A 25,916-nucleotide genomic window follows, 5' to 3' on the forward strand; every position below is an offset into this window, starting at 1 on the left:
AATCGAATAAGTACTGGCAGATTTGATTTTTATTGTCCTTTTTAATCTCTTAGTGGTTTGGTTTACCAGCAGCTGGTGAAGGACATGGTTACCTCCATGCCCTGGGAGCAGCCTGGTGTCCTGGTGAGCAGAGCGAGGTCCCAGCTGGCAGGGACACAGGGACACCTCCTCTGCAGGAGCACAGACTGAGGGCAGATGAGAGGGAAAGGCAGGGAAGGTGTCTGGGAGCAAAGAGGCCACTCTGCCATCACTCAGGGCTCACTGGCTGTCCTCCCCAGACACACACCCTCTTCACCACCTGCATGCAGTGATAAAGTGCCCTTTGATCCAGCAGAGGCTCTGCTGCCCCAGCATTAACCTGGACAAGTATTTCATAGCCATATTTCCTTTGCTTTGTCCACAGAGGATCAGTTAGAAACCAACATTGATGTGAAGAACAGAGGAAAGTCAAATTAATCTCGACCAAGAATTACAGTTCATGATAAAAAGCCTAGCAGTAGCCATGTGTTCAGGTGCTCTGCTGAGAGAAATGCACAGATATGAGTAAAAGACAAAAAACACAATATTTGTTTGATAAATGTAAATAGTTCAGATATTTTTGTCTGTCAGGAACTGCATACACTGAGGCACCAATATTTTATAAAAGTCATATTCTATAATTTTGCAAATTGATAACAAAAGGGCAAGGCATTGATACTACAAATTAAGGCAAAATAAATGCATTCTTGTGAATCTGCTTAGCCTTACCATGGAACAACAGTGCCTCCCAATGACCAGAGTGTAACTCTGAAGGTTCATATATTGCTTGTCACTATATCTTTTTGCTTCTCTCTGATACTTCATGTATTATTTCAACCACCACATCTCAGCAGATTTCTCTGCCAAGAAAGCTTTCATACTAAACTACAAAATTAAATTACTATCACAGAATCAGCATATATATCCCCTGCCAGAATATTCTGTTCTTTATTTGCAAGCAAAACAAAGTGGCTGCAAGACCTGAAACATGGGTGTAAAGATATTTACACCCATGTTTCATGGGTGGAACCCCAAGGATACCTGGCAATAGCGTGCTGGGAGCGTTCCTGCAGTTGTGACTGTTCTGGTCAGTGACACGTGCAAGGTCTCACTTCAGCATGCAGGTACTTCTTTTCTTAACTGATTGCAAAAATAATTCACCAAATAAAATTAACATTTCCCCTTTTTTTCTTTCCCAACCAGGTCCCGATTATTTCAGCTCCAAGAACCTTGCACTGCAAGCCCAGAAAAAGATCCTGAGTAAAATGGCAACCAAAACCATGGCTAACATGCTAATCGACGACACAAGCAGCGAAATCTTCGATGAGCTGTACAAAGTCACAAAGGAGCACACCAGGAACAAAAAGGAAGCCCATAAAATCATGAAAGACCTGATCAAAGTGGCCATAAAAATCGGGATCCTCTACCGCAACAACCAGTTCAACCAGGAAGAGCTGGAGATCGTGGACAAGTTCAGGAAGAAGCTGAACCAAACTGCCATGACCATCGTCAGCTTCTACGAGGTGGAGTACACCTTTGACAGGAACGTGCTGGCAGAACTGCTGCACGAGTGCAAGGAGCTCGTGCACGAACTCGTGGGGCGGCACCTGACGGCGCGCTCCCACGGGCGCATCAACCACGTCTTCAACCACTTTGCGGACGTGGAGTTCCTGTCTGCCCTCTACAGCCTGGATGGGGACTGCCGGCCCTACCTCAAAAAGATCTGCAACGGCATCAACAAACTGCTCGACGAGAAGGTTCTTTGAAACCACGCTCCAAGGCAAGAAACCGACCAAAAACTTCTCTCTAGAACTGGCCACCCTTCCTAAGCCATGGTAGGCAAGCAAGCTTCCTTCCCATCAGTCTTACTACAATCCCCTGCAGGGCCCAGAAGGTGCTCACCAGGCTCATGGTGAAGTGGAAAACTTAAATGAGAAAGCTGTCGATTTTAATGCTTTGTTCAGATAATTCAGTCTCTTTCAAGGAGCAGAGTGAACAAGGCTGCTGGTATATATTGTTCAGACACAGATTGCTATTCACCATGATCTTGCTAGCTTTGTGTTCAAGGCTGAACGTGTGAACAGAAAGTAAACTCAGATGCATGGCTATGTAAAAATAGACAGATGAAGGCAAGAGCAATACATGGAATTTACCCCCAAGGCCCTTGGTGCATATATTTTTATTATTTCCATGCTAACTGAAAAGGCTTTGACAGAAAGTAGGGCCGTAATGGATTAAGTTCACTCCTTTCAAAAGGATCAGGAATCAATATGAGAAAACATCTCTGATTTTACATGGTCTATAAATCTAATAAGAGAGTAACAAATCATACAAGCAGGAGAAAATCTAAAGAACTGCTCGGTGAAGCAACAGTTTCATCAATTCAGTTTTACACCTGCTAACAACAGAGAGGAGGTTTCATTTTAATTTGAAAAGCAGCTCAGTGGTTCAAACTCAAAGGCAGATAAAATAGTATAGCATTCCCCTGCTCTCAGGGCTTGTCTGTTGGGTAACAGCAGGTGAGCTCAGACTAAAGGTTGTGCTGCTCTTACTGTTCTGCCTGGCAGAACAAAATACTCTTTGTGAAGATTTTGAAATTGCCCTTATGAGGAGCAGCACACCTGAGACACCAACATTTATATCCCTGAGCCTCAAAATATTCAGCCTAGATAATACTGTTGGTTTAATGTACCCATGACATTTGTGCCTACAGTAAACCAGAGGTGGGATACAAAGGAACCCCATCCACTATTTGTGCAGTGCCTCCAAGTGTAGCATATCCACAGTTGTCAAAACAGAACAGCCTTAGTGACTCTGGTGAGTTCCTGGAGTGAGTTTTTGTTCAGAATGGTTTCAGTGAATTTTCTAGGGTTTTTTTGAAGCAAGATATAATGATGTCTTCAAATTGAAAACATTTTGCCAAGAAAGAGTGGGTTTTGTGCAGGCATGGTTGGACACAGGGAGTGTGGGAGCAGAGCGGATGCTCTGGCTGCCACTTGCAGAACCTGGGTAGGTGGAGACTGATCCAGAGTGAAAAACACATGTTCAGAAATATCCCCTCTCCATCTTATCCTCCAGACTCATCTCTGTCTCCTGGCACTGCAGAGTCAGGAGCCCTCTCCTTTCAGCTGACACAGAGAGCAGACAGTGCCATCATCTGGGGGTAATACCTTCCCTATCGTGTATACTATGATAGAGAGATGCATGTATCTGAAAGTTGACAAAGACAAGAAAATGTATTTGAAAGCCATTCCTCTCTAAGGGAAACTTACAGGTTGATCACTCATTACTTTAGGATAAGAGAAAAAAAACCATGTTTCTCATTAAAATAACTCTTGCATACTATGGTATTAGAGAAAACTGTTCAAAATTCTTATCCTTCTGTCTTTCCTCACCCCAGAATAACCATATTTTATCTCTTGCAACAAGTTTTTACTGTTATACCTTTATACAGTTGAGAATACACACACCCAGGTCATATACTCACTTGGGTTGTCCTAGATGGATTTTTATCTGTTCCCAGGAGAACTCATCTGAAGCACAGTAAAAATGAAAAACATTGGCAGAACAGTTTTTAATGATGTAAATTCCCCCCCATATTTCCTTTACCCATTAAAAGTAGATTTAGTTGCAATGAAGATGGACAACTCCTTTGCAACACAGAAATGAAACAGCAACATTTGGGGTTGCAAGTTCAGCCATTGCAGAGCCATATTTACATGCATCATTACCTGCATTTCTTCCAGGCATGTACTTGTCAACTGATGCTTTTGAACTGTATTTCTTGTATCCAATGCTCCTGTCCCAGTGCACATGTCAGATTTTGTGTGTTTCATTTGTGGCAAACAAATTTAAGTTCTTCTTTTAAGGCCAGAAAAAGATTATTCAACATTCAAGACGTCTAAAGGAAAGGGATATCCTGTATTTGTGACCTTTTGTGTGTTTCAAGTATCAATATTCAGACTCTGGTATTTTAAACACACCAGCTGAACATCTGTTGTTTTATTTAAAAATAATCTGAGTAGCCTTAAGGAAAGATATGTTTTCAAGTATTTCTCATACTTGCATATCCTGTATATTCATTGTTTACTTTTGTACTTGTAGCTTGGTATGTAAAAACATTGCTAAAATATGGGCAATGTTCAGGTCACCTTAAATATATTATGTATTATCACATTTGTGGATTAAAAATGTGTGATTACTGCCCTTTTTGTTTCCTTTTGATTTATTTATCCTACCACCTCTATTGTATCACAAGCACAAAGAGCAGCAAAAGAGCAGGTGCCACAAGCCAAAATCTCACTCCTCCAAGGACCTTCTTGTAAGTTTTCCATTAAATATTCTGTTTAGCTTGATGTGATTTAAGGCAGGTAGAAATCATATTCCTGACAGATTTCACAGCCCTGTCCTAAACATGGAGGTGCTGGAACCTACCAGAACATTTCAACAGGAAACATTTATTCTCCTGTCCTTATTCCCAGCAAAGGCAAACTGTTTTGGCTGAAAGAGCTCAGGATTTGCAAACAGCTCACATGGCAATTATACTGAAAGCAGTGAAATGCTGGCACAAAGAGAAAACTGACAACTACCTTAAAATCAAAGTTTAAAGCAATCTCCTTAAGTGGTGCTTTGAGCCTTCCTGCTGGTAAAACACTTCTGTCAGGGTAATTTTATGAATCATATCATGGCAGGACACAATATCCTTTGCTTCATCACTGTCAACTTTATTATATAAAGACAAGAATGCTAATGTTTAACAAACTCTCATGGGAGTGACCACTTCTGACATGTTAATGAAATGGTGCCTGTGCCACAGAGCTGCACATCAGACTGAACATGTGATCTGATTTGTGCTAGGGAAATATTCTCAGAGACAGGCCCTGAAGAGAACCAAGCAGACAAGCAAAATTAAGTTTCACCACAGCAACAGAAATGCAAAAACCAACTTTTAACTGGATAACTTAAGCAGGTCTATTTTTGTTTTTACATAAATCAATGCCAGAAAAAGACCACACACAGTCTTACCCATACAGAAAAAGATAATACAGCTTTTTATGCTGAAAAACTACTGGTGGGACTCTATAGCAGAGAAACACTTTTCCAATATTTAGAAATCATCAATGTCATTTATGAGCTACTTGCAAGTACAGGAAAACCTCAAGGTCCTGCCATCCATTACACAAATTTACTCTTTTGGGTCCTTACAGAATGAGGAGGATTGGGAATATGTAGCAGAAAGTAATAAAATCCAACAGATTTAGTCTGTATCTAAGAAAACATCCTGCCTCAAACTGCCATGTTGCACTTCCTCCAGTTTCCTACCTGTTTCTTTCAGTAAAAATACCTGAAAATAGTTGGGGCAAGGTGGTAGAAGCTGACAAACAGTTGAAATAAGGATCCAATACAATCCCTTTGCTGCTGACTCCCACTCCCATGTCCAGAACTCACAGGGCACACAGCAGTGGAACAGTGAGGCCTCCTGGTACTTAGAGGTTTGGTCCAGTCCCTGCCAGTCCAGCATGGCCAGTACAGACTGACTGTCCTCTGGGTGCCTCTTGAGCCAACTCCTTCATGCAAACTGGTTATGTGCCCTCTTCCTCCTAACCTGCTTCTCTGCAACTTCTCTCCCTTCCTGGAAAACAGGCTCATCTGTGATGTTTCACTGTTCACATGCAAAGAGAAACAATTAAAATAGAAACTAGTTCTTAATATATGGAAACACTGCTACATGAGATGGAAAAGAACATTTAACAAGTATCAAACTTTTTTTTTAAATAAAACTGAATTTTATTAAACTGCAAGAAATGCATATATGATGACAGATTCAGATCAGTGTTTGTTGGGCAATCCAAAAATAATGACTGACACAGGTACAATTCCCTGCACACTCCTTTAAGTGATGATACCATAAAGCAATTGGAATCAGAATACTGACACCTCAACATACACTATTCATACAGTGAGAAAGGTTACAGAGAGCATTAATTAACAACAGAAGGCATTGTTGTCTTTGCAGTTCTTTAAACACCAGGACATTGAACATCTCCTTGCTGAAATTGTTTAAATGCATAGGCCACAAACAGATATTTGTATCAGAGTTCCTATAATTACAGAAGTCCAATTGCATAACACAAGTCTGATTTACCAGCAGGGCAATCATCTGCTGGAAATTATTCCACTATAAATCAGTTTTCATTTATATAAACTGCCTTGAAGTGCCAAGTAAACATTTAAGTATGCAGAACATTAAATATATTTACAGGTTCAGTGCACTTTAAATTCCTCAGTAAGAGGGTACTGAAACAACAATAAAAAAGGAATTTGCTTGGATGATTATACTTGTGATAACACAAGTAGCTCGACTTAAAAGAAAAAATTGCTATCAGCACATTAACATTCTTACAACAATTTCATGAACGTTTACCAAAACATCAAAAGTAAAAGAATACTTTGTTTTCCTTTACAACCAGTGCTTATCAGGTGAGAATCAGTAATGCTGACATGTGAGAGGTTCCTTGTTACTATTAAACACACAAAGTACAGAACTCCACCACAGAATCCCTTTGTACCATGTCTGAACTGTGTGTACAACCTTGGATGCTTAAACAGAAAACATGACCAGCTATAAATAATACTAACCAGCACTATGTTTCATTTAGCATCTAAATAAATTCAGATTGCTGGATTTTCAAGATTGTGAGGTTACTCCAGGAAGAGGTGACAATCTGCTCAGACACATTTTCCACATTTGCTGCTGTGATTTAATCCCCCACGCCCTGCTGCAGTTCCCAGGCATGCACACACAACACAGCCACATCCCTGCAACTCAGACCTTTGATGAGTCATACCCAGGCTATAAATAATTACAAGTAAAAATAAATGGAAGCTTTCCCCTTGTGAATTTTCATGCACAGGGATTTTGGCCAGATCAAATTTATAGAGTGGACTGGAAAGCAATGAACATGTTCACTAAACAAAAATCAAGGAGTCAGCATGTGCACAGCCAAGTGCCCCCAGCTCAGTCATCTCAGAGCTGATCCACGTGGAACTTCAGCTCAGACATGCACAGACACTCAGTGGCTGTCACAAAGCCCTGTGGAAAGGGAATGAGACTGAAATCTGGGGCAGGAAGAACTGCAGACAGGAACTAACCTGAAGGGCTTTAGCTAATCCCCCAGGAGGTGCTTCCAAACAATTTCACATGCCTGACTCCTATCAAAAACCTATTTAGATGTTATCCCTTCCATGGTAAACATCAAAGATCATGGGAAGTGTTTTCCTCCCTAGAATCCTTTAACTGTTTTAAAACCATGCATTTGCTGCTACATAAGTTATTTTATATAACCACCAATATGGGTCTTGTTGCCAGCAGTGCTTAAAAATAGCTTTAGAAAAATTATCAAAATAAAATTAAATAACTGATCAAGTCTGACCTCATAATGGAAATATGTTTTCTTCAAAATCATATTTAAGTAGTTGCCATGAAGAATAAGTGTTGGCATCTATAAAAGCTGTGTAATAAAAATAAATACTTTCAGTCATTTACAACAAAATTAATATACATTTCACTTACACAGGTAACAATACTTTAATGTACTGTACAGTCCTGAGCATGATTTTGCAGGGGTAATTTAGGTCACCATTTTTCCCCCACAAGTCCACTTGGACATTGCCAGCTGGAAGAAAACTTTTAATACTTGAAGAAGCAGTATCTTAGTTTAGCTTTGGTAATTATCTGTGCAACTGTATAAATCTTTGACTTGCTTTCACACACCAAATAGATTAAGGCAGGCACTATTGTTCTCAGGATTCCTCCATCACCTTCTGACACTGATAGAGCAATCCATCAGGAAGAGCAGCACAAGGGGACCTGAACCACAGGGCAAGCATCCCTGAGTGGGTACGGCAGTGCAGCAGGCAGGGCACAGATGGGAGGAGCTGGCAGGCCAGGATTCCCTCATTGCCTGAGAGGCCACAGGGAAAAAGGCAGTAACAGTTAGCAAGCAACAACTGCTGTAGCAGACTTCACAGAAAATGCATTTGCCACACTCCATGTCTGCTGTTTACCTCTAACTCATGGAACACATCACCACAAATCATGCCAAAATCCCACCTTTGTATTTGTCATACAGCTTCATTCCCTCTTTGCCCTACCAAAACTCTTCAAAGTGCAAGTTTTCTCCTTTGTAAAATCCACTGTTTGCTGAACACTTGTACCTTTATATCACCCTCCCACAGACCCCTGAGTGAGGCAAACAGAGTCCATGGGACACCAGCCCCTTGTTCACCACGCTCCCAAACATTCCCTCCCTTAACCTGCAAGATTCTCTCTTCCATGCACTTGTTTTCCTGGGACAAATTATCCTGTGAGCACCCCCACAGTGTACCTTCACTCACCTATAACATCAACTCTGTGGAGTTTCACCTTCTGTTGCAGTGTGTCCAGGGCTGCTGAAAGGGAATCTTGGCAAGGTGACATTTTTATGTTCTGTTTCACATCATTAGAAAGGGATAACCACAGCTTCCCAAAGTCTTCTGTAGTCATTTCCATTGGCCTAAAAGGAAGTTCACCAAATTTCTTAGCCAAACAATATTTATAAATCAGAATATCTTTGGTTTCAAAAAACCCCTGTATATGGAAGCAGCTGGACAATAGAGCACAAAACAATTAAATATGTATTAATCTAATCAAACCCCTTCTCTTTACAATTTAACATTTTAAAAATGTTTCTATGCCTTGCTTTAGATTTCTAAATTTGAAAAAAATTAATTTTCAAATTTCACTTAAAAAGAAAAGTCTGTTGGACAAAGGACACTTGTTTTCTCCTACTCCTAAAACAAATGCAGTGTTCAAAAATGAAAAGAATGAACTTTCCTCTTCCTCTGAAAAGTTGTCAACCTTTTCATACAGTGTTCTGGTTTCTGCACTCAAACCACTTGTTTCCTCATGACATGTTTACATTCTGCCATATTTTAAAGCATCATGTCCTTCTGTTCTTTGTTCTGCTAACCTCCTCAAAAACAGTTGCAGTCAATATTCTCCCTGCATTTGTACTTCTTGCTGTCACTTTGCCCCTTTATACAAGTGTAAAACAATCCTTTATTATCTTTACCAGCCATCTCAGATTTGAATTAGCTGCTCAAGGTGAAGCCTTGTATTTTCATAGTCAATACCCAAATCATCCTGCCCTTGTCTAACACTGAGCTGTATACAAGTTTTTTAAAAACTGCAGCTTATTTTATTTACCTGATGAAGTCCATCAATGATAAAGTTACTGAAAATTCAAGGCAAGTTTCCATCTCTGACTGGTAGCTAACAGAGGCAGGAAGAATTGCCTGTGTACAGACTTTGTTCATCCTCACACATTTCTGGCAATGTTCCACACTTTGAGCTTCAATTACAGGAAACTGGGACGTGGCACTCTCCAAAATCTATATAATGTCATAAAAGGAATAAAGAATGTAAGTCTTGCTGTCAAGTTGTGCAAGTGATTCAGATACAGCTATAAAACTGTGTAAGTGCCTCTTATTTCTGCTGATTTTTCTTGGAGTATTTGACAAGTGAACAGAGCCACCATATCTCAGCCCTCATGAAGGATAAATCAATCACTAACACCCACAAACATTCCATGGGATACACAGCAGCAGTGAAATTGATCTCTGACAATTGGCTTGTCCCAGCCCTAAAGCACTGCACCAGGAACCTGAATTCTGCAGCTCAGTCCCAACATAAACTAATATACAAGCAAGCAGCATCACATCAAGCTATACACTGAAAGCAAGAAGTTGAGAAAACATCCCTAATAAAAAGGAGGATTTCTAGATTACTCAGCAGGCCCTGGCTCTGCAAACAAACTGGTAACAGACATTCTATCCATGGTGATGGTCTGGGTGGGAATTTAAGTGAATTATTAGAAAAATCTAGACAAGAGATGCTCACTCTCTATCAATGCCAAGACAAGTTTGATTCAAGTCAGAAATTGAAAGGGACTCCATAACCAATTAGCAGTTCCTTGATTAAGTAAATTCTAAAAGCACCAATCCACTTAATTATTTTTATCCATTTATCACTTGCTGAGTTGTTTAATAATTCTGTGCTTCTTTTAAGCAAAATCTGTGGATAGATCAATCAATTGGCAATTCCTAAATATCCTTCCAAATATTTAAATGAAGTTTTATTTATGACTATAACATGCCTTTACCAATCATATTTAAATCCCTAATGTAGCCAGTGTAAAAAAATAAACTGATCAACTCCTCTGCACCCTCAACTAAATGCATGCGAGTGAACCATGACTGATGTCTTTGGAAAAAGCACTGAAAGAAGCTTACACAAATTTGGTGTCAGGAAAGCATCATGTTTGCCTATCAGGTAAATACAAATGAATGCACAATAGCCACACCCAGACAAAAGAAAGCTACACAGTGAGGTGAACTCAAGTCATATCATTCCAAGCAGGACCAGTGAGGTTTGCATTTGGTTTAATCTTTGCATTCAGAATGGAAAAATCACATATATTCATTACACAGAGGCAAACAAAATCAAGGTGAATTGAAAAAGTGAGAGGTTAACTTTTATAGCCAGTGACAATAAGTTTATAGTGACACTTCTCTCATCTCCTTTTAAAGCTATGTCTAAGAGGTGTACCACAGGTTAAAAGGAAATACTTTGGAAAAAGGCATGGCTACCACATTAAACCAAATATTGCATTGGCAAATGCAAGGAAAAAGCAAGAAGTTCTAAGTGAATTGAAAATACAATGGAAACAAAGTTTCTTACCTGGAAGTGTTCTGTTTCTTCAAACACTAAGTTCACAGCATGAAGTGCAGAAGGGGTTTTATTTGAAACAAAAACAATGAGCAACAGAGAGTCATCTGTCCACACCTTACATAAATGCAGAGCTAAGGCATCACTCTGACAAAGTCCCACCACTTCAGAGTGAGGAAGCTCTTCAAGTTCTTCTGGTAAGGAAGGGACCAATGGTGTTTCACTGGCACTTTCACACTGAGCACTTGAAGAAGGCTGAAAAATTTCAATATTGCTATCAGCAAACAAAGATGACTGTGACAGCCTGTTAGCTGAAATTCTGTCATCCAGCACAGATTTTCTGAGGGACTGAGGTGTTTCAAATGCTAAATTGTCTTCTACAGTATCTGAAGAAGGGGAGGCTTTTCTTAACCTTGTGTGCAGACTTCCCTCAGAGTCTTCCACATTAATAGGTACTGCATCAAGCAAGGGACCAAAATCAGAAGCAGCACTGTTTTGGAAGTCTGATGCCTCCTCACTCAACTGCTGAGTTTCAGTTATCTTTGATTTCCTTTTGAACTTCTGAGTAGCTGTGTCTGCTTTGCCCATCTGAAAAGGAAAGAGAAAAAAAAAATGGGTGGAAAAGTTCCTAGCAACCAGCAGTGGTACTGTCAATACCATGTAGTGAGGAGGTGAGGAAGGACCAAGGAATCAAAACAGATGACAAATACAAAGAGATTCCAAACATTTTAATGGATCCAGGGGCTTGCTGTATCTCTTACAGAGGACTAAATTAGCTTATAATGCAAGAATGGCTCAAGATTCTCTTAACTAACTAAAAGCTCTTATTAAAGACTAATAAAGGTAGTATCTGGTTAACCAGTGCTAAGTGCCAAAATTTGAGCTGGCTAATATGGTCAGCCTTAAAATATTACCTAATAGTGAATTCTTTTATGTTCCACATACTACCATACATAAATTTAAAATGGTCTTGACATAAGCTGTCAAATTCTAGCCTTACATCCAAATGAATGGTGACAGCTCTACAAGGCTGGGTCAAGGAACAGTTGTTCAGGAAATCTAACACTACAGCTTGGAGCACAACATGTAAACAGAGGAAAGTTCCAGTTACCAAATCAGAAAATCAGATCTGCCTCAGAGGTTGCTTCATCAAGCTGTTTCAGGTTTCAATAAAATATTACACTGCAAAAGCCATTCTCAATAGTTTTGCAATTACTTGGGTTGTCTTATCACTAATTTGATCTCCATTTGCATACAAGTATGTATAATTTTCAATAAGACCATATGTAAACTTTAAAGTGTTAAATCTCAAAAGAATCACTCACCAGGCTGACACCAGCACTTGATCCCAGCCCAATGAACAAAGTTGATGCCAACTGCTGCTTCTCTTTGTCCTCCTCAGACAGGCTGGCACCTTGCTCAGGCTGCAGTGCAGGAGCTTCCCCCACCTGCCCTGCTAATAAGCTGCCACAAGGCACTGGTTGTGGCTCATTTTCTTTCCCTGTTTTGTTTTCTTTCTTTGGAAGGTAACCTTCTTTCCCCCACAGCTTGCGTACTCCCTCAAGTTTCAGAGTATTTGTCCTAAAAAGGCAAACAAAACAAAGCAGGATCAGCCACAGGAACATGTTCATAAAAACATGCCAACACTCAAACACCATTCACTACTTTGGTGCTTTGATAGACAAGAGTGAGGAGTAAAATATAAAGACTCTGGAAAGGTTTCCTGCATACCAGTTTAGCAGAATATAACTGAAGTTATTAATTTGTATGAAACTGTGGATATGGAATTAATGTGTAGTGCATTAATAAAAGGAGCATCTTACACTGCAAACCTTAGCCTCACTTCTATCTTTAGAAAAAGACAGAAAAAAAAATAGTAAACAATGTAACCATCAGGCAATCCTGCCCCAATTTTACTGCATTAACTATCACTCAACTGCAGTCTGTGAAGAAAGTGGCAGAAGAGTCTGAAACATCAGCTGTTTTCCTACTTCTTACACAGACATCCCCACTTGATTTTCTTCTTATGTGATAAAGGTTTCCAAGTTCAACTGCACTCTTCCTAGTTCCATGCAAAAAAGCAACAAGGACCCACGATAATGACAAGAACAGAAGCCTAAATGTACTTCACTTCAAACACAAATTAACTCACTCTTTGTGCCCCGTCTCAGCACTATTCCCAGATATATCAGAGCCAAAAGATAAACCAGTGGGGGACTGTCTGCCAGTGACACCAGATGAGGACACACTTGAAGCAAAGGACAATCCATAAGGTTCAAAATTCAGAGCTGCAAGACAGACAATTTTAAAATTACAAGGAGGCATAAAAAAGTAAGAATTAAATCTATTTTCTGAAAATACATATCCCTGTACTGCTGGACTTCTCAGGCCTTCACTTTAATAATCCCCACAAATTTCAAATCCTCTAGATCAGCAAGGATTACAGTAAGACTTTCTCACCTACAGAACAACAATCTATATACATCAGCTAGACAAAGGTGGAACTAAAATCTAAATTGAACTTAGCTCTTGTCTACAGACAAGAGATGCATTGAGATGTCATTATTTTAAGAAGATAAATTAACTGTACACTTTAATTGTTAATACTTCTCAGGTAATTTACCAGTATTAAATAAATGCAGTGAACTGTCACCTTTTTCCTGAGAAAGTTTCTCCTCTTGTCTCTGGTGATGAGGTTTATATGGTGCTGCACCATGAGCAAGTCCCTCAGCCACAAACCCATCCAGAAAAGATAAGGAAGCATCTACCTACACAGAATTTAAAGGAATGAAAAGGCAATGAAAGCATTTGCTCTATGTGAGCCAGATGTTACCAGAAGAATATGGTGTCTTATCAGCAAATCAGGATCTTCATGTCACATGTCCCATATCTACCAGTTAAGATGCTATATAGACAGAATCTTTTCCATCATTTACTGTGGAAATTTTATGGTCAAAATCAGTGGATTTTAAATAGGAGGCAAACCCTTTGAATTCAAAAGCAGTACTGAATCACTAAAGCAGGCCTACGTCATCTTTGAAAAAAACAAAAGACAACTAAAAATAAACCAGTGTATGAAATGATAATTTTGCTAAAAGTTACTCCAGCTTACTTAACTAAAACACCATGGTTCTTTATCTTTCAGTACAGAACACTTTGATTCATCCCATATGCCTGAAGAAGTTTCTGAAAACTCACTTTAAGCAGACCTGCATCCAATGAGAACTGCAAATACCATTCATTTTGGAAACGCCTTTTCACCAAACACCTTTTCCCCATGGATGGTTCATGAAAAAGAACCTGGAATGTGTCTTACCACCAGGTCACTGCAACTAGCATCAAATGGAAGCAAGCTTTTCATCAGTGCTTTGTCTTCACACAGATGCTTCAGTTCAAAGGCATATTGCCTCAGGCATGTATCCAGAGAGCTGCTGAGCTCTTGGATTATTTCATCCACTGTTTTTGAGCAGGAAGTGTGTGATGCTATCTTGGTGACTGCAGCCATTATCCACGCTTTAGTTTCAGAAGTAACAAAAGTCTTCTTCAGCAGGCTGTGCAGCTTTGTCAAAATAACTTCTGGATCAACATCTGTAACAAGACTGAAATATTCTCCCAACACCTATTCACAAAGAAGAGACAAATATGCATTTAGAGCAGTGTTCTCAGTTTTGAGATTGGAATATGGTATTAAAATAATACAATAAATCCACCTCACATTCAAGAAACTATTATTTAAACATGTTCCAAGTTATTTCTTTACCATGTTGTGTTCTGTATGTCAAAGGGTTGAAGTGACCTTTGTGTTCACCTCAACAGACTCCAACATCTGGCTTTTTAAAAATCAAGAAATTGTCTTGAAAAGAAAGCTAAACATAACTAGGCCTTGACAAATCACCACCTCCTAAAACTGCAGCCTCTCCCTTGGGTGGGAGCTGAAGTTTCCCCAGTGTCAATCAGCACAGCACCTGGCCAGCCATCTGCAGGGCTACAAGAGCATTTCACAACCACATCTGGCTAATTTGGATGGAGACAGAAAGGCTCCATGGTGTGCAGTCAGATTCAGGTGGCTGCTAAGCCATCTCTGCATAAAAGGGAGCAAATCAGCTTTTCCACAAACCACAAATTAATAGTCCTCATCCACCAAAGAGGTCACTAAAATAGATTTCAGCATGTTAGCTTGACTTCAAGTAAAAGTGACTGAAAATTAAAGTTGAATAAATATTTATTAAAAACATTATCACCTTTGACAGTTTTCTCAAATCTGTGTTTGGAATTCTGACCTGTGTCTACCTTACCCAGCTCATAACTTGTAGGAATTTCTGTGGATACAATTTATCTTCCTCCTCAAGTAATGCCAAGTAAGACTGTACTGCATACACCCGGAGCTGATGATCTTCTTTTTCATCATCAAATCCTAGAAAACAGCACAGTTTCTGTGAAACACAAATAACATATCCTACCAAATATTTCAAAGTACATTTTAAGAAAAGAAAACAAACCCAGATTATTAAGGAACATGTCTAATTCTTTAGAGCATGTAGGGTGTTACCTTCAGCCAGCAGCCTCAGGAAGTTGTTTGGGATATCAGAATGCACAACATCACCTCCAACTGAGAACACAGCATTCATTGTCTGGATGAACCACTCATTGTTAGGGGCATATGTGTCCAGGTGTTAAGGAATGCAATGCTAAGGCATAACTTTTTCTTTCTTTTTTAGTGTATTTCCACAGGAATGTCTATTGTGATCTCCCCAGTAAGTTGGGGATCTGATGGGCAAATACCAGCTCCATCTAACTAAAGAGGAAATATTCCTGGATCTTTCAGGAAGTGTTTCCTGTAAATGTCATGAAAACTGGTGACCAGTTAGAAAAGTCTGTAGTTACTCTGTTGAAAAAGTTGAGTTCATGCAGGCCTCACACACATTAGGAACAATATGCTCACATTTGTCCTACTCTATTTTAATCTCACACTTGTCCTGTGCTAGGCTTCCACATAATCTTTTGTTTACCCAGAATCACTTGATCAATGATAAGAAACAGTCCTTTTCAGCAGTGCTGTTGATTTATCAACTTTACAAAAACATTTTGAAGCACTCCACATAAATCCTTGCTGGTTTTTTTTAATATATTTAACTTTTGATCAGCCTTTGCTAACTTTGAAAGCTGGCTTTTGCCTTCTGTCAGGCAAGTCCTGAAAACACACAGTTAATAAACGGAAATTTTTAACAGCACAGAAATTTCAGAGTTATTGCATTTGTTTTTGCATACTGCAGGACAACAGAGCTTTTTTTAGTACAGTACTCCATGCCAGGCACTGCACAAACAGGATGATAAGGCAGCTCTCTGTTATTAAAAGCCTACAACTCAAGATATCAGACAAAATCACACACAGAAATCAGGCAGTGGCAGATCTAACAGTAATGCACATAATAAACCAAATCCCTAATCATTACTTTCATCTTTTATGGCATTTTTAAAAAATCTTTTCTTCATTTCTATCAAAGTGTGCTGTTCTTAAAATCCTTACACCAATGAAGAGTTCTATCAGGGAAGATCAGTCCCACAATTACAGAACAGCACTTCAAGTAGCACTGAGACATCTCTCTCTGTGCAGTGGTATAAGGCTTCAAAGTTTGAATTTAAAACACAAGGTTTTAATGCTAAACTCCAAAGCCAAAATTTGTGTGCAATTAGCTTTTCTCAGTGAAACACAAGAAACACTGTAGTCATTATTGTATGTGCTTTCTTTTGCATTTGAAAGGATGGGAAGCACAGCTCTAACACTTCCTACTTCACAAGATCAGGAAAGATGCTTTGATAGGTATCAGTGCTACAGGTGCCTGAGCTCTGACTTCAAAGTTTCAGAAAAATAAAAGGATATTTCTCAGCTAGTTCAGAAAAATAAAAGGATATTTCTCAGCTAGTTCTGCTATTTTGCCAACTAAGCTGATGATGGCATATTCTTCTTGGCTTTCTTTTAAGTAATCAAGCATCTTCTGGACTATGACAATTACATTCTGCCCATTTGTAATCCTGTAGAGAAGCTCTAAAGTCTGAAAGAGAAAGCACAAAGAAATAATTGGTTCTGATGACTCAAAAAAAGAAGCTTTAGTACACCAAATTGAGCAACTATTCTTAAATGAGATACACTGCTTCTCTAGACAGCTTGTCGCATTAACTGTGTTTTTAACTGTTCTCTCACAATTATGGAAACATAACATTTTTACATTGCTCATTTTACAAAATTTATCCCCCACCTTAACAATTACCTAAATTTTTGATATTTAGAAATGCAACTGACCTCCCTTTTAATAATGGGATCTGGATGATCCAGACATTCAATTATTGTCATCTGGTGCTGAAGCGCCAGGTTTGGATCCTGCTGGATAACATAGGTCAGAGCCTTTAACCCTGGAATGAAAGTGATTGCAAGTGACATAAGGCAATGCTACCACTATGGCCAAATCAAAGACTGCATAATGAAATCAGGCATCCTTACCTAAGTATTTCAAATTAATTTTGGGTGACAAAACAAATTTTCCAATGCACTTGGCAGCCTTTTCAAGTAATTCCGATTTGGGATGAATGGTGTAAATTGTTTGGACACATTCAAACAAGATGGCTGCAGGAGGAGAAGACACATAATTAGTGTGTATTGAATACTTCTATAATCCAAAATTTTTAACAATCAAATGAGCTCAGTGTTCCTCAAGGACTGGCAGTGCCATCCCACTCCCACTGAATCTAACCAGAGAGTACCATCTGACATAAGGAAAAGCGGGTAAAAGTCTATCTCCTTTAGTACATACATGTTTTAATTAGCCCCTGCAAACAACTTTCTGTCCTTAAAGTTCTTCCAACCTTGAAGTCTCCTACAGCTGCTCAAGGCACTGGACTGGGACAGTCTTCAGAAAGCCAACAAGCAACTATAAAGGATTTGAGACAAATTATTTTTGGTAACTCATACCATTTCTTAGCTACTACCAACAGTTAAAATCATCCCAAGAACATTCTTGAAAAAAAAAGAACCAATGAAAAATCAAAACAGAAACAAAACCAGAAAAAAACCCAACAGCTTTGTACAGTTGTTTGAGAAAAATCTAGAAATCAACTGAACAATATACAAAAAGTAATGATTCCTTCATGGCAACAATTTGGGCAAAGATTCAGACCAAGTTAGTCTCCCAAGTTAATTAGGGCTTAAAATCATGATGTTCTTGTAATTCAGTGACTAACTGAACTGTCCAACAGACAGCCCCCTCTCTTCCTTAGCCATTACAGACTAAATCTCAGAAAGACTAGCACACAACAAAACTGCCTGTAAGAAACCTGCCATCACCAATAACTTCTCATAAGAAAGAGCAATCACTCAGAATTACATTTTTCTTTTGTCTGGCATTATCAACTACAGTTGTATAAAATGCTTGCCATAGGTGAACAAAAACTACTTCTATGTCCTTGTACAAATTATAATGAGCTGCCCACTTTGTCCCATTAAACAAATTTAATGCTTAACTCTTGGCACGTGCAAATAGCTTGTATTGAAAGTCAGCACAACTCCTAATAACTTGTATGTTCTTGCCTAAAAGAACAAAAGCAATCAGCTGAATACTCTAAACATGTGACAGATTCTTCCTCATTTATTATTTACTAAAAGAGAATACTTCCCCAAAGCTCCCCTTTTTATGCAAGTGAGGCTTACACAATGCTTTACAACATATGTATGATGTAGGTTAGACATCTACATGTTTGAGCCATGTTCCTTTTTTGTTTCACCCCTCACTGTTGTTTTAAGCAAGTCTCAACTTTCTTTCCATTCCATCAGCACAGGGACTTGGGCACATGTGCAGGGCTTTATTTAACAACAAAAAAATTGGGGTGGTATGTTTGTTTTAGTAGTGAAACAGCTTTTAAAGTAGGGTTCTAGAGCATCAGAACAGGGATTTTGGGGAGGTATTCTGACCTGGGGAGGAGAAGACAAAGAAAAAAGACCAATTGCTCAACTTTTTAGCATGAAAAAAGTTACCAGTGCAACTATTCCTTTTGCTTTGTAGCAGCAACAAAACCAGCTTTCTCTACTGAGAAGACAAACAAAGAACTTCTACCACAATGGACCTTCTGCTACGTTCTAGAAATTTTCAATTGAGACATGTGCCAAAGACATCCTTCCACAGGCAGCACAGTCACTGAACTCTGGGGGTGTAATGTTTATTAACTGTGCCCAGAGGGGAAACCCTACACAGCTGCAAAGAACTGACACTGTCCCTGCACACTATTGCCTTTCTCAGGGCAGTAAAGAGAAATCAAAACATTTCTACCACACAGAGATGTATCAGCAGGATTTTCTTTTATTGCTTATTTCAACTTAAGCAATGTCCACTAAAAGCTTTCATGAAGCAGCTGACTCTGTGTAATTAAGGGCAGGGTCAATGCAAACACAGGATAAAGGCTTCTGAGCCAAACAGAATTCCCTGTATATAGATGTGTTTTACTTTAATGATAAAAAATTAATGTTGTACAGCAATGCATCACTTGTGCTACTATTTACTAGTTGGACTCTTGAGAATACAATTAATGTTAAGACTATAATTAGATTTTTCAAAACTACTGTGTAAGTATTTTAGCATAATCAACTACTCATTTCCTATCTTTTCAAATATTGATAATTACATAAAATAACCTTACCCACCATATGTAATATTATGATTAATCTCTGCTCTTCTTAAAGATTCATCTAGAACATCATACATCAATTCACTTGTCCTATTTAAGAAAATATTTACAATTAATTGCACCACTAATAAGCAGGTAGCCTTATTTTGCCAAACAGTTCAGAGCTATTACTGAAACCCGTAACATATTACTCATATCCACAAATTTACTGTAACACAGAAGAGCTCTATAACATGATCCTAAATGGCATTTAACAGGATGCTTGAAGCTTTCAAAATAAACATTTACCATATTATAAGATTAAAAACACTTCCCTTGCTGCTTGCATAAATAAACAGGTCAATAGGGAAAGGATCACAGACAACCAGGTCCTCACAAAAATGGCAGCACTCTTTTAAAATAGCTTTACTCCAGCTCTTCACTGTTATTTGGTAACATTGTAACAGAAGTCCCAGTAAAATTACATTTTAATCATATTCCACAGCAATCAATTGTTTAGACAACCCAGAAGCTAAGAAACTACTTTTGCAGAAATTAATTATTGGTTAAAAACAAACGTGCAAGAATTTTGACACTGAAAGCCTCTTACAGTGTATGAGGTGCAGGCTATTACTTTATCTCAAATTATTACTTACAGAGAAAAATCTGGTTACCTTGGATCATCTTTTCCCAACAGCCCCAAAATTCTTAAAAGCTGAATTTGTAACCATGGTGCTGGCACACTGTGATAGTTGAAGTCAGCAGAGAGCTTTCCTCCCACCACCTGCTTCAGGATGGTCACAAAACTCCCAGTCAAGTCCTTGTATCCAGATGAGTTTTCCTACATAATGAAAATCAAATTCAACTCAAATATTTCAATACAACAACTCAAAAGTAAAAATAATCCACAACTTGAGTAAGATCAAAATACCTGCACTGATGGCATCATTTCTTGAAATCAGACTTCTGCTCTCAACCCTCAGCACCCATATGCTCTTCCCTTTAAGCCTATGCTCTTTTCTCACACATTTGCACAGGGAGCAGGTGTAATACATTTACAAGGAAATTTCCCTTTAACCCACTGTAGGACTCAGATCCACTAGCTAAGGACCCAGCAATGCTGAGCATTCAGACCCTGAAGAAGTGGATTTGCCCAGCTAAACAGAGACCTGGCAGAAACAAATGTAACACATGACTACATAAATTAACTTTTCTAACTACTACAAGTGAGTTTTTTCTGCAAAATCTTTGTAGAACACACTGTGTAATTAAAATAAAAAACATAAAAATATCTCCCAAATTCAATTGTGCTTCTAATTCTTTGCCTACCTTAATCATTTGCAGATAAATATGCAAAGAAGCAGCCATGACTCCAGCATCCCTGTCACACAAAGCCTTCCTGAACTTATCGTGGATGTGCTGAACTTGATTAGGAGCAATGAGATAGAATTTGTATAAAGCTTGAACAGCTTTTCTTCGGATAATTTCCCTGAAATGAGATTTACACTTAACAAAACAAGTGCACTTTAAGTACCTGACTTTACAAAAAAACTTGCCAGACCCCAGATCATGATTTGTAGAGATGAGAACCCTTGTTTTACATGTTGGCAACAAATGACTTTGCAAATACCACCTAAGCAAGGAAGTGACAAAGCCAGCTTTAAAGCCTAGTAAGGATGGATGTCAGATTAATGATTTAAAACAATGCCCACCAAATAAACAAAGAAATAGGCCATGACTCATCTGCTGTGGTCATACATGCAGCTCCAAAAAATACACATCTAGAAGTTACTGAATTAATTCATTCTGCAATTCCCTTTCAAATCAATAATTACAGTATTTTCCTCTCTTTATGGGATATAGTAAACTACAATTCAAACAAACCAAGGGTATCCAGATACACTTTTATCAGTTTCTCTAAAGAGCTTTATTAAAAAAGTGTCAGTGAAGTTCAAGGATCTGGATCTGTTTCCCCTCCTACTCAATAAACACTTCTCTATGCATATTGGTTAAAAGGACTCCAGCAAACAAATTCAATTACATTTACCTATCCACACTGGCTATGAAAAAATTTGCTATCCATTCAATACTCAGTCAAGCTGTAAATAAATGAGACAAGAATCCAATAAAAAACACAAGGTGAGGATTTATTTCTAAAGGTGATGACTCGAAAAGACCAGCTGAGAGAAGAAACACTATACTAAAACTACCTACAAAAATAGGTTATTCAGCTGTATAAGGCTATTTGAAATTCTGTAATGAATACCTACTTAGAATGCTGAAGCTTGTCTTCTATTAGGGGCAGAACAGCTGGAATCATCTCCCGTGGAAAGATCTGGCTGACAACAGTTAATGCCATGCACACCTCCACCAGGTTAGTGCTCTGCAAGTCCTATGACACAAAACACAGTCAATTTTTCATTAGACTCTTAAATTCTTCACAGACATGCCTCAAATCTTTCACAAGAAGGCTGGAACTACCCCCCTAGAGAGGCCACCCACAGCCATTTATAAAGTAAAGTTTATGGCATATCTCCTCTCAAAGAACTTTTAAAATATGGCTTCAAGAGCAAGAACATCAAGATCAAATTAAAAAGGCAGGGAAAGCCATTTCAGCCTGTCTTTGCTAATCAAAATAATAGATTAATTTGATTAATCAATTACTTTGTGACAAAGTAATTGATTAATCAAATTAATCAATTTATGTGTGATAAAATGGGAAGAATTGGTCCAAGTTTTTCACCCCACAGCCCCTCCCACCAAGCTGCAGCCAAAGCTCTCTGTTCAATCCAGTGTTCTTGCCCACTGGCTCATCTGGCACATGGCCTCTCCTGTGCCTGTAGGATTTTCCATTTTCTTTATTTTACAAAACCCCACTATACCTTCACAACTGTGTTCACAAGTAGAAGCAGCAGTTCATGATTTTCATGTAGAAATAGAGAAACTGCCAAGTAACCTAAAAGAAAAGAAACTTGATTACTATTTTCAAGCAATAAGCAACTTTATGACAGAAACTTTAAGACTGTAACACAAGAAGAGTTAACTCAAACAGTTACAAAAACCCAACAAAAAATCCCTGCTAGATAACAGTTGCTCCTGTTTTAAATATTTGTCTGACAGAACCATCTTTACCTAATCTTGCACTACTACTTGGAAAAGATACCAGATCCTGACAGAAATTCATTTTCTGCTTGATGTGTTTAACAAATATTCTCTTAAATTATTTGCTTACTGGTGTCACAATTCAAAACTATGAAGGAACTGATGATTCAAAATAAATTCATTTCCCTGCCTGCTGTGCTGCAAGCACACACAGAGCACCTCACAAGCCAAGGATTTCGATAATTCCAAAAAGTAACAGACCACGAAACAAGGCCAAGAAAATGAGGAACATTTTAAGTAGGTTGTATTTGACATGAACTATAAATCCTGAAAAACTTTAAAAGTGGGGGTTTGAGAACATTATAAAGGCTACAGCTCCATGCACATACCAACTCTCTTCTCCAGAAGGTTCCCTTGCTGGGCAAGTTTGATTGCATGGATGTATCCAAAGGAAGACTCGTAGCCCAGCATTTCACAATAGATGAGTCTCACCATGCATTCTTTCATCAGTCTCTGAAATACCAGAAACAACTTACTGAAAATTTTAAGTCCAACCTGTTTTATGCTCTTCTTCACTGCTCTACTGAAACAGAGAACTTTATCTCATAGAAACAAGTGAATTCACGCATCTTCTAAAATCTCAGTGTTCATAATTTTTTCTTTGCCATGAACTTCTTCTGCAAAGCAGAGTTAAAGTTCTGCTAAAAAAGGCAGAACTCCCCCTATTCTACCCCTAAAAAAGTTCTTATTTTGATTAGTATGCATATAATCAACAGCAGATTAACTACACTGACATAAAAAATACTAATTACGTGAAGCATTATGATGATCACACTTTACTCCCCAATTACTACCCTGACTTGGGATGGTTTCTTACTACAAGAGATAAAATTTCATTTTTCCCTTAAAAAATCCTCACTCATAGGACTGACATATGTATTAACTAATTCAAAGCAGAATACATCATCTCCTGAAACTCAGACATGACAACAGTGCATACAACAAAGCACAGCTTCTTAAAAAGCACAAACTAATTGTAAGAACAATGTCAGCCAGCAAAGAGCATTATTTGATGGAAGCAGCTCATCACCTAATTGCTGTCTGCATTACTTCAGAAACTACAGAATGACAATAGGGTCATATTGTTACAGTTTATTCACATCCATCAGAATCAGTGTTCTCACTGTTTTAACCATGCTGCAAAACCATATGTATTGGTATTTTTTTGGTATTTTTTCATGCTGCTGATTAAATATCTATAATGCAGATAACCTGCACATCCTCCTATGATAAAGAGAACACTCAGTCCTTCACATTCTCCACAGCCTGCAGCCACTAACAGAACTTACAAGTGTTGTGCTGGGGGCTGAAACTGTTGCTTTCAAACTGGTTAGCTCCTGCTGGATTAATTTTTCTTCTTCCTAGAAAAATTAAACTTATTTTAACCTGGCATAGATTTCACAGGCAAAACATGAAAGAAGAACCAGAGGAGACAGGGTCACTCAGCGCTGCCCCACACTCAGGGGGCCGCTCGCCTCCAGCACCGCGGCCGTGCTCGCCCATGCCGGGCCCAGAGCAGCAGAACGCGGCCACCCACACACACGGGGAGTTTATCGGGGTTTTATCGTGGCTGAGGGGAAACGCCGCGCCCGGGGCCCCCAGCCCAGCCCCGCGGCGGCTCCCCGGGGCGGGAAGGGAGAGGAGCCCGGCCCCGCAGCCCGTACGTGCTTGGAGGTGAGCGCCGTGATGCTCCGGATGAGGCTGCCGAGCCGGGAGGAGGCCGATACCCTGCCGGGGCCGCCAGCACCGCCCGGGCCGGCACCCGGATCGTGCTGCCCCAGCAGCCCGGGCAGGGCGCTCAGCGTCCGCTCCACCACGTCGCTCATGCCGGACCCACCGCCCCCGGAAGAGCCGGGCCCGGGCGGCCCCTTCCGGGGCGGTGCGGGGCGGGAGGCGGTGCCGGCCGGGAGAGGAGGGGCGGCGGGGCCAGGAGAGAAGGAGCCGCTCCCCGGGCCCCGCCCGCCGCCCGGCTGGGCCGGGAGGTGGAGCTGGAGCCCCGCGATCGGAGCGGGGCAGCCCCGGCGGCTGCGGCGGGCACGGAGCCTTCGCCCCCGGCGCTGCCCTGAGGGAGGAGGGAGCCCGAGCGCCGGTCTGCCCGCCGGGCTCCCGGTGTCAGCAGCACGGAACAGACACTTCAGCCGGTTCCAATGAGCGGCGTGTGGCAGCTTATCACAGGATCGGTTCGGTTCTGACCTCGGCTTCTCACAGAATCGGTTCTGTTCTGACCCCAGTTTATAACAGAACCAGTTCGGTTCTGACCCCAGCTTATCGCAGGATCGGTTCGGTGACAGAGACCACTGAGTCCACCAAACACCACCATGTCACCTAGACCGTGGCACTGAGCGCTGCATCTAATTTTCCTTAAATCCTTCCAGAGATGGTGACTTCACCACCTCCCCGGACAGTGCATTCCAATATCTAATCACCCTTTTTTGTGAAGAAATTCTTCCAAATGTCCAATCTAAACCTCCCAATTATGAAAAATATTATTCTTAAAGAGTGGGTGAGAACATCAGGAGGTCTGTAATGGCTGAGAGGCTTCCAGAGGGCTGATCTGAGGTGATACCCATAACCCTGGTAGCATTCTGTCCTCTTGGGAAGGTTTTCACTAGGGAACTTGTATTTCAGTCCAAAGGTAGTTTTGAGGGTTCTTTTTCTAGAAAGGATGGGGAAGAAACTAACACGATCCCTTCCAAGCTATGTCTTTCCAATGAAAAGGTATCCCTTTGTCTCCTACATACATCTAGACAGAAAATCATGCTGAATTTCAAAGTTATAAATTGATTTATTATCGGAAAAAGAGAAAAGCCCAACAGGAACAAACTGGGATCACTATTTTTAAAGGTATTAAAAGCGGGCATTTCCTTGAAGCTAACATGAAAGATACGGACTGGTAGTTTTTTAAGTTCACTTTACAAAATGAGTTGGTTAAGAATATTTCAGTTAAGAACTGCTCATGTAAAAACATCACATTACATTGCAGAAGCATGAAAAACTTGTAAGCTTTGCAGACCAAAAATGTACATTTAATAAGCATAGGAAACGCTGCTGGTAAAGTTGATGGAACTTGAATAAATGCTCAAAACGCACTAGCTTTGACTTTTTTATTATTATTATTTTTCATGGTTCTAGAGTCTTGAATCCTTCTCTTTGCCTTAGGTGGTGTATAAATGCTGTGTGTAAAATGATTCGTAGAGCACAAACCCTCAGGCATGTGCAGGGTTAATTGTTGATGATTGCATTGAAATCAAGAGGACTATTCATAGTGCACACATATGTGCAAAATACATGACTTACAGTTAGATGATTACAGATA

The 25,916-nt window shown here is 39.6% G+C and overlaps 2 protein-coding genes across 2 annotated transcripts in view; one reads left to right on the forward strand and one right to left on the reverse strand.

Moving 5' to 3' along the window:
* TNFAIP8L3 (TNF alpha induced protein 8 like 3) overlaps positions 1 to 3,196 on the forward strand; it is a 42,826-nt gene extending 39,630 nt beyond the window's left edge. Inside the window, exon 2 of the mRNA XM_054272981.1 lies at positions 1,222 to 3,196. Coding sequence (XP_054128956.1) covers positions 1,222 to 1,784 — 563 coding nt within the window. The 3' untranslated portion in view covers positions 1,785 to 3,196. The remainder of the gene's footprint in view (positions 1 to 1,221) is intronic.
* A 3,885-nt stretch (positions 3,197 to 7,081) lies between these two features.
* Positions 7,082 to 24,432, reverse strand: AP4E1 (adaptor related protein complex 4 subunit epsilon 1). Its single transcript, XM_054272847.1, has 21 exons — positions 24,265 to 24,432; positions 23,890 to 23,961; positions 22,930 to 23,053; positions 22,321 to 22,394; positions 21,709 to 21,830; positions 20,768 to 20,927; positions 20,113 to 20,279; positions 19,476 to 19,549; positions 17,286 to 17,408; positions 17,088 to 17,197; positions 16,696 to 16,839; positions 15,336 to 15,444; positions 15,082 to 15,200; positions 14,103 to 14,405; positions 13,440 to 13,554; positions 12,939 to 13,074; positions 12,112 to 12,367; positions 10,799 to 11,374; positions 9,266 to 9,450; positions 8,416 to 8,573; positions 7,082 to 7,982 (listed from the first exon to the last, which is right to left on the reverse strand). Exons 1-21 carry the CDS (start codon positions 24,424 to 24,426, stop codon positions 7,822 to 7,824), a joined length of 3,450 nt encoding a protein of 1,149 aa, XP_054128822.1. The 5' UTR covers positions 24,427 to 24,432; the 3' UTR covers positions 7,082 to 7,821.
* Positions 24,433 to 25,916: the final 1,484 nt, after the last annotated feature.

This window comes from Melozone crissalis, unplaced genomic scaffold (assembly GCF_028551555.1).
Source record: "Melozone crissalis strain CALT ecotype California unplaced genomic scaffold, PUWL_Pcris_2 ptg000014l_1, whole genome shotgun sequence".
Taxonomy (NCBI): domain Eukaryota; kingdom Metazoa; phylum Chordata; class Aves; order Passeriformes; family Passerellidae; genus Melozone; species Melozone crissalis.

Coding starts and splice junctions, on each gene's coding strand:
- AP4E1 (XM_054272847.1), bottom strand. CDS start 24,426: ATGAGCGACGTGGTGGAGCGGACGCTGAGCGCCCTGCCCGGGCTGCTG. Junction 23,054..23,889: donor CAGCCCCCAGCACAACACTT/GTAAGTTCTGTT, acceptor CTGGTATTTCAG/AGACTGATGAAAGAATGCAT. Junction 14,406..15,081: donor TCCTACAAGTTATGAGCTGG/GTAAGGTAGACA, acceptor CTTTGTGAATAG/GTGTTGGGAGAATATTTCAG.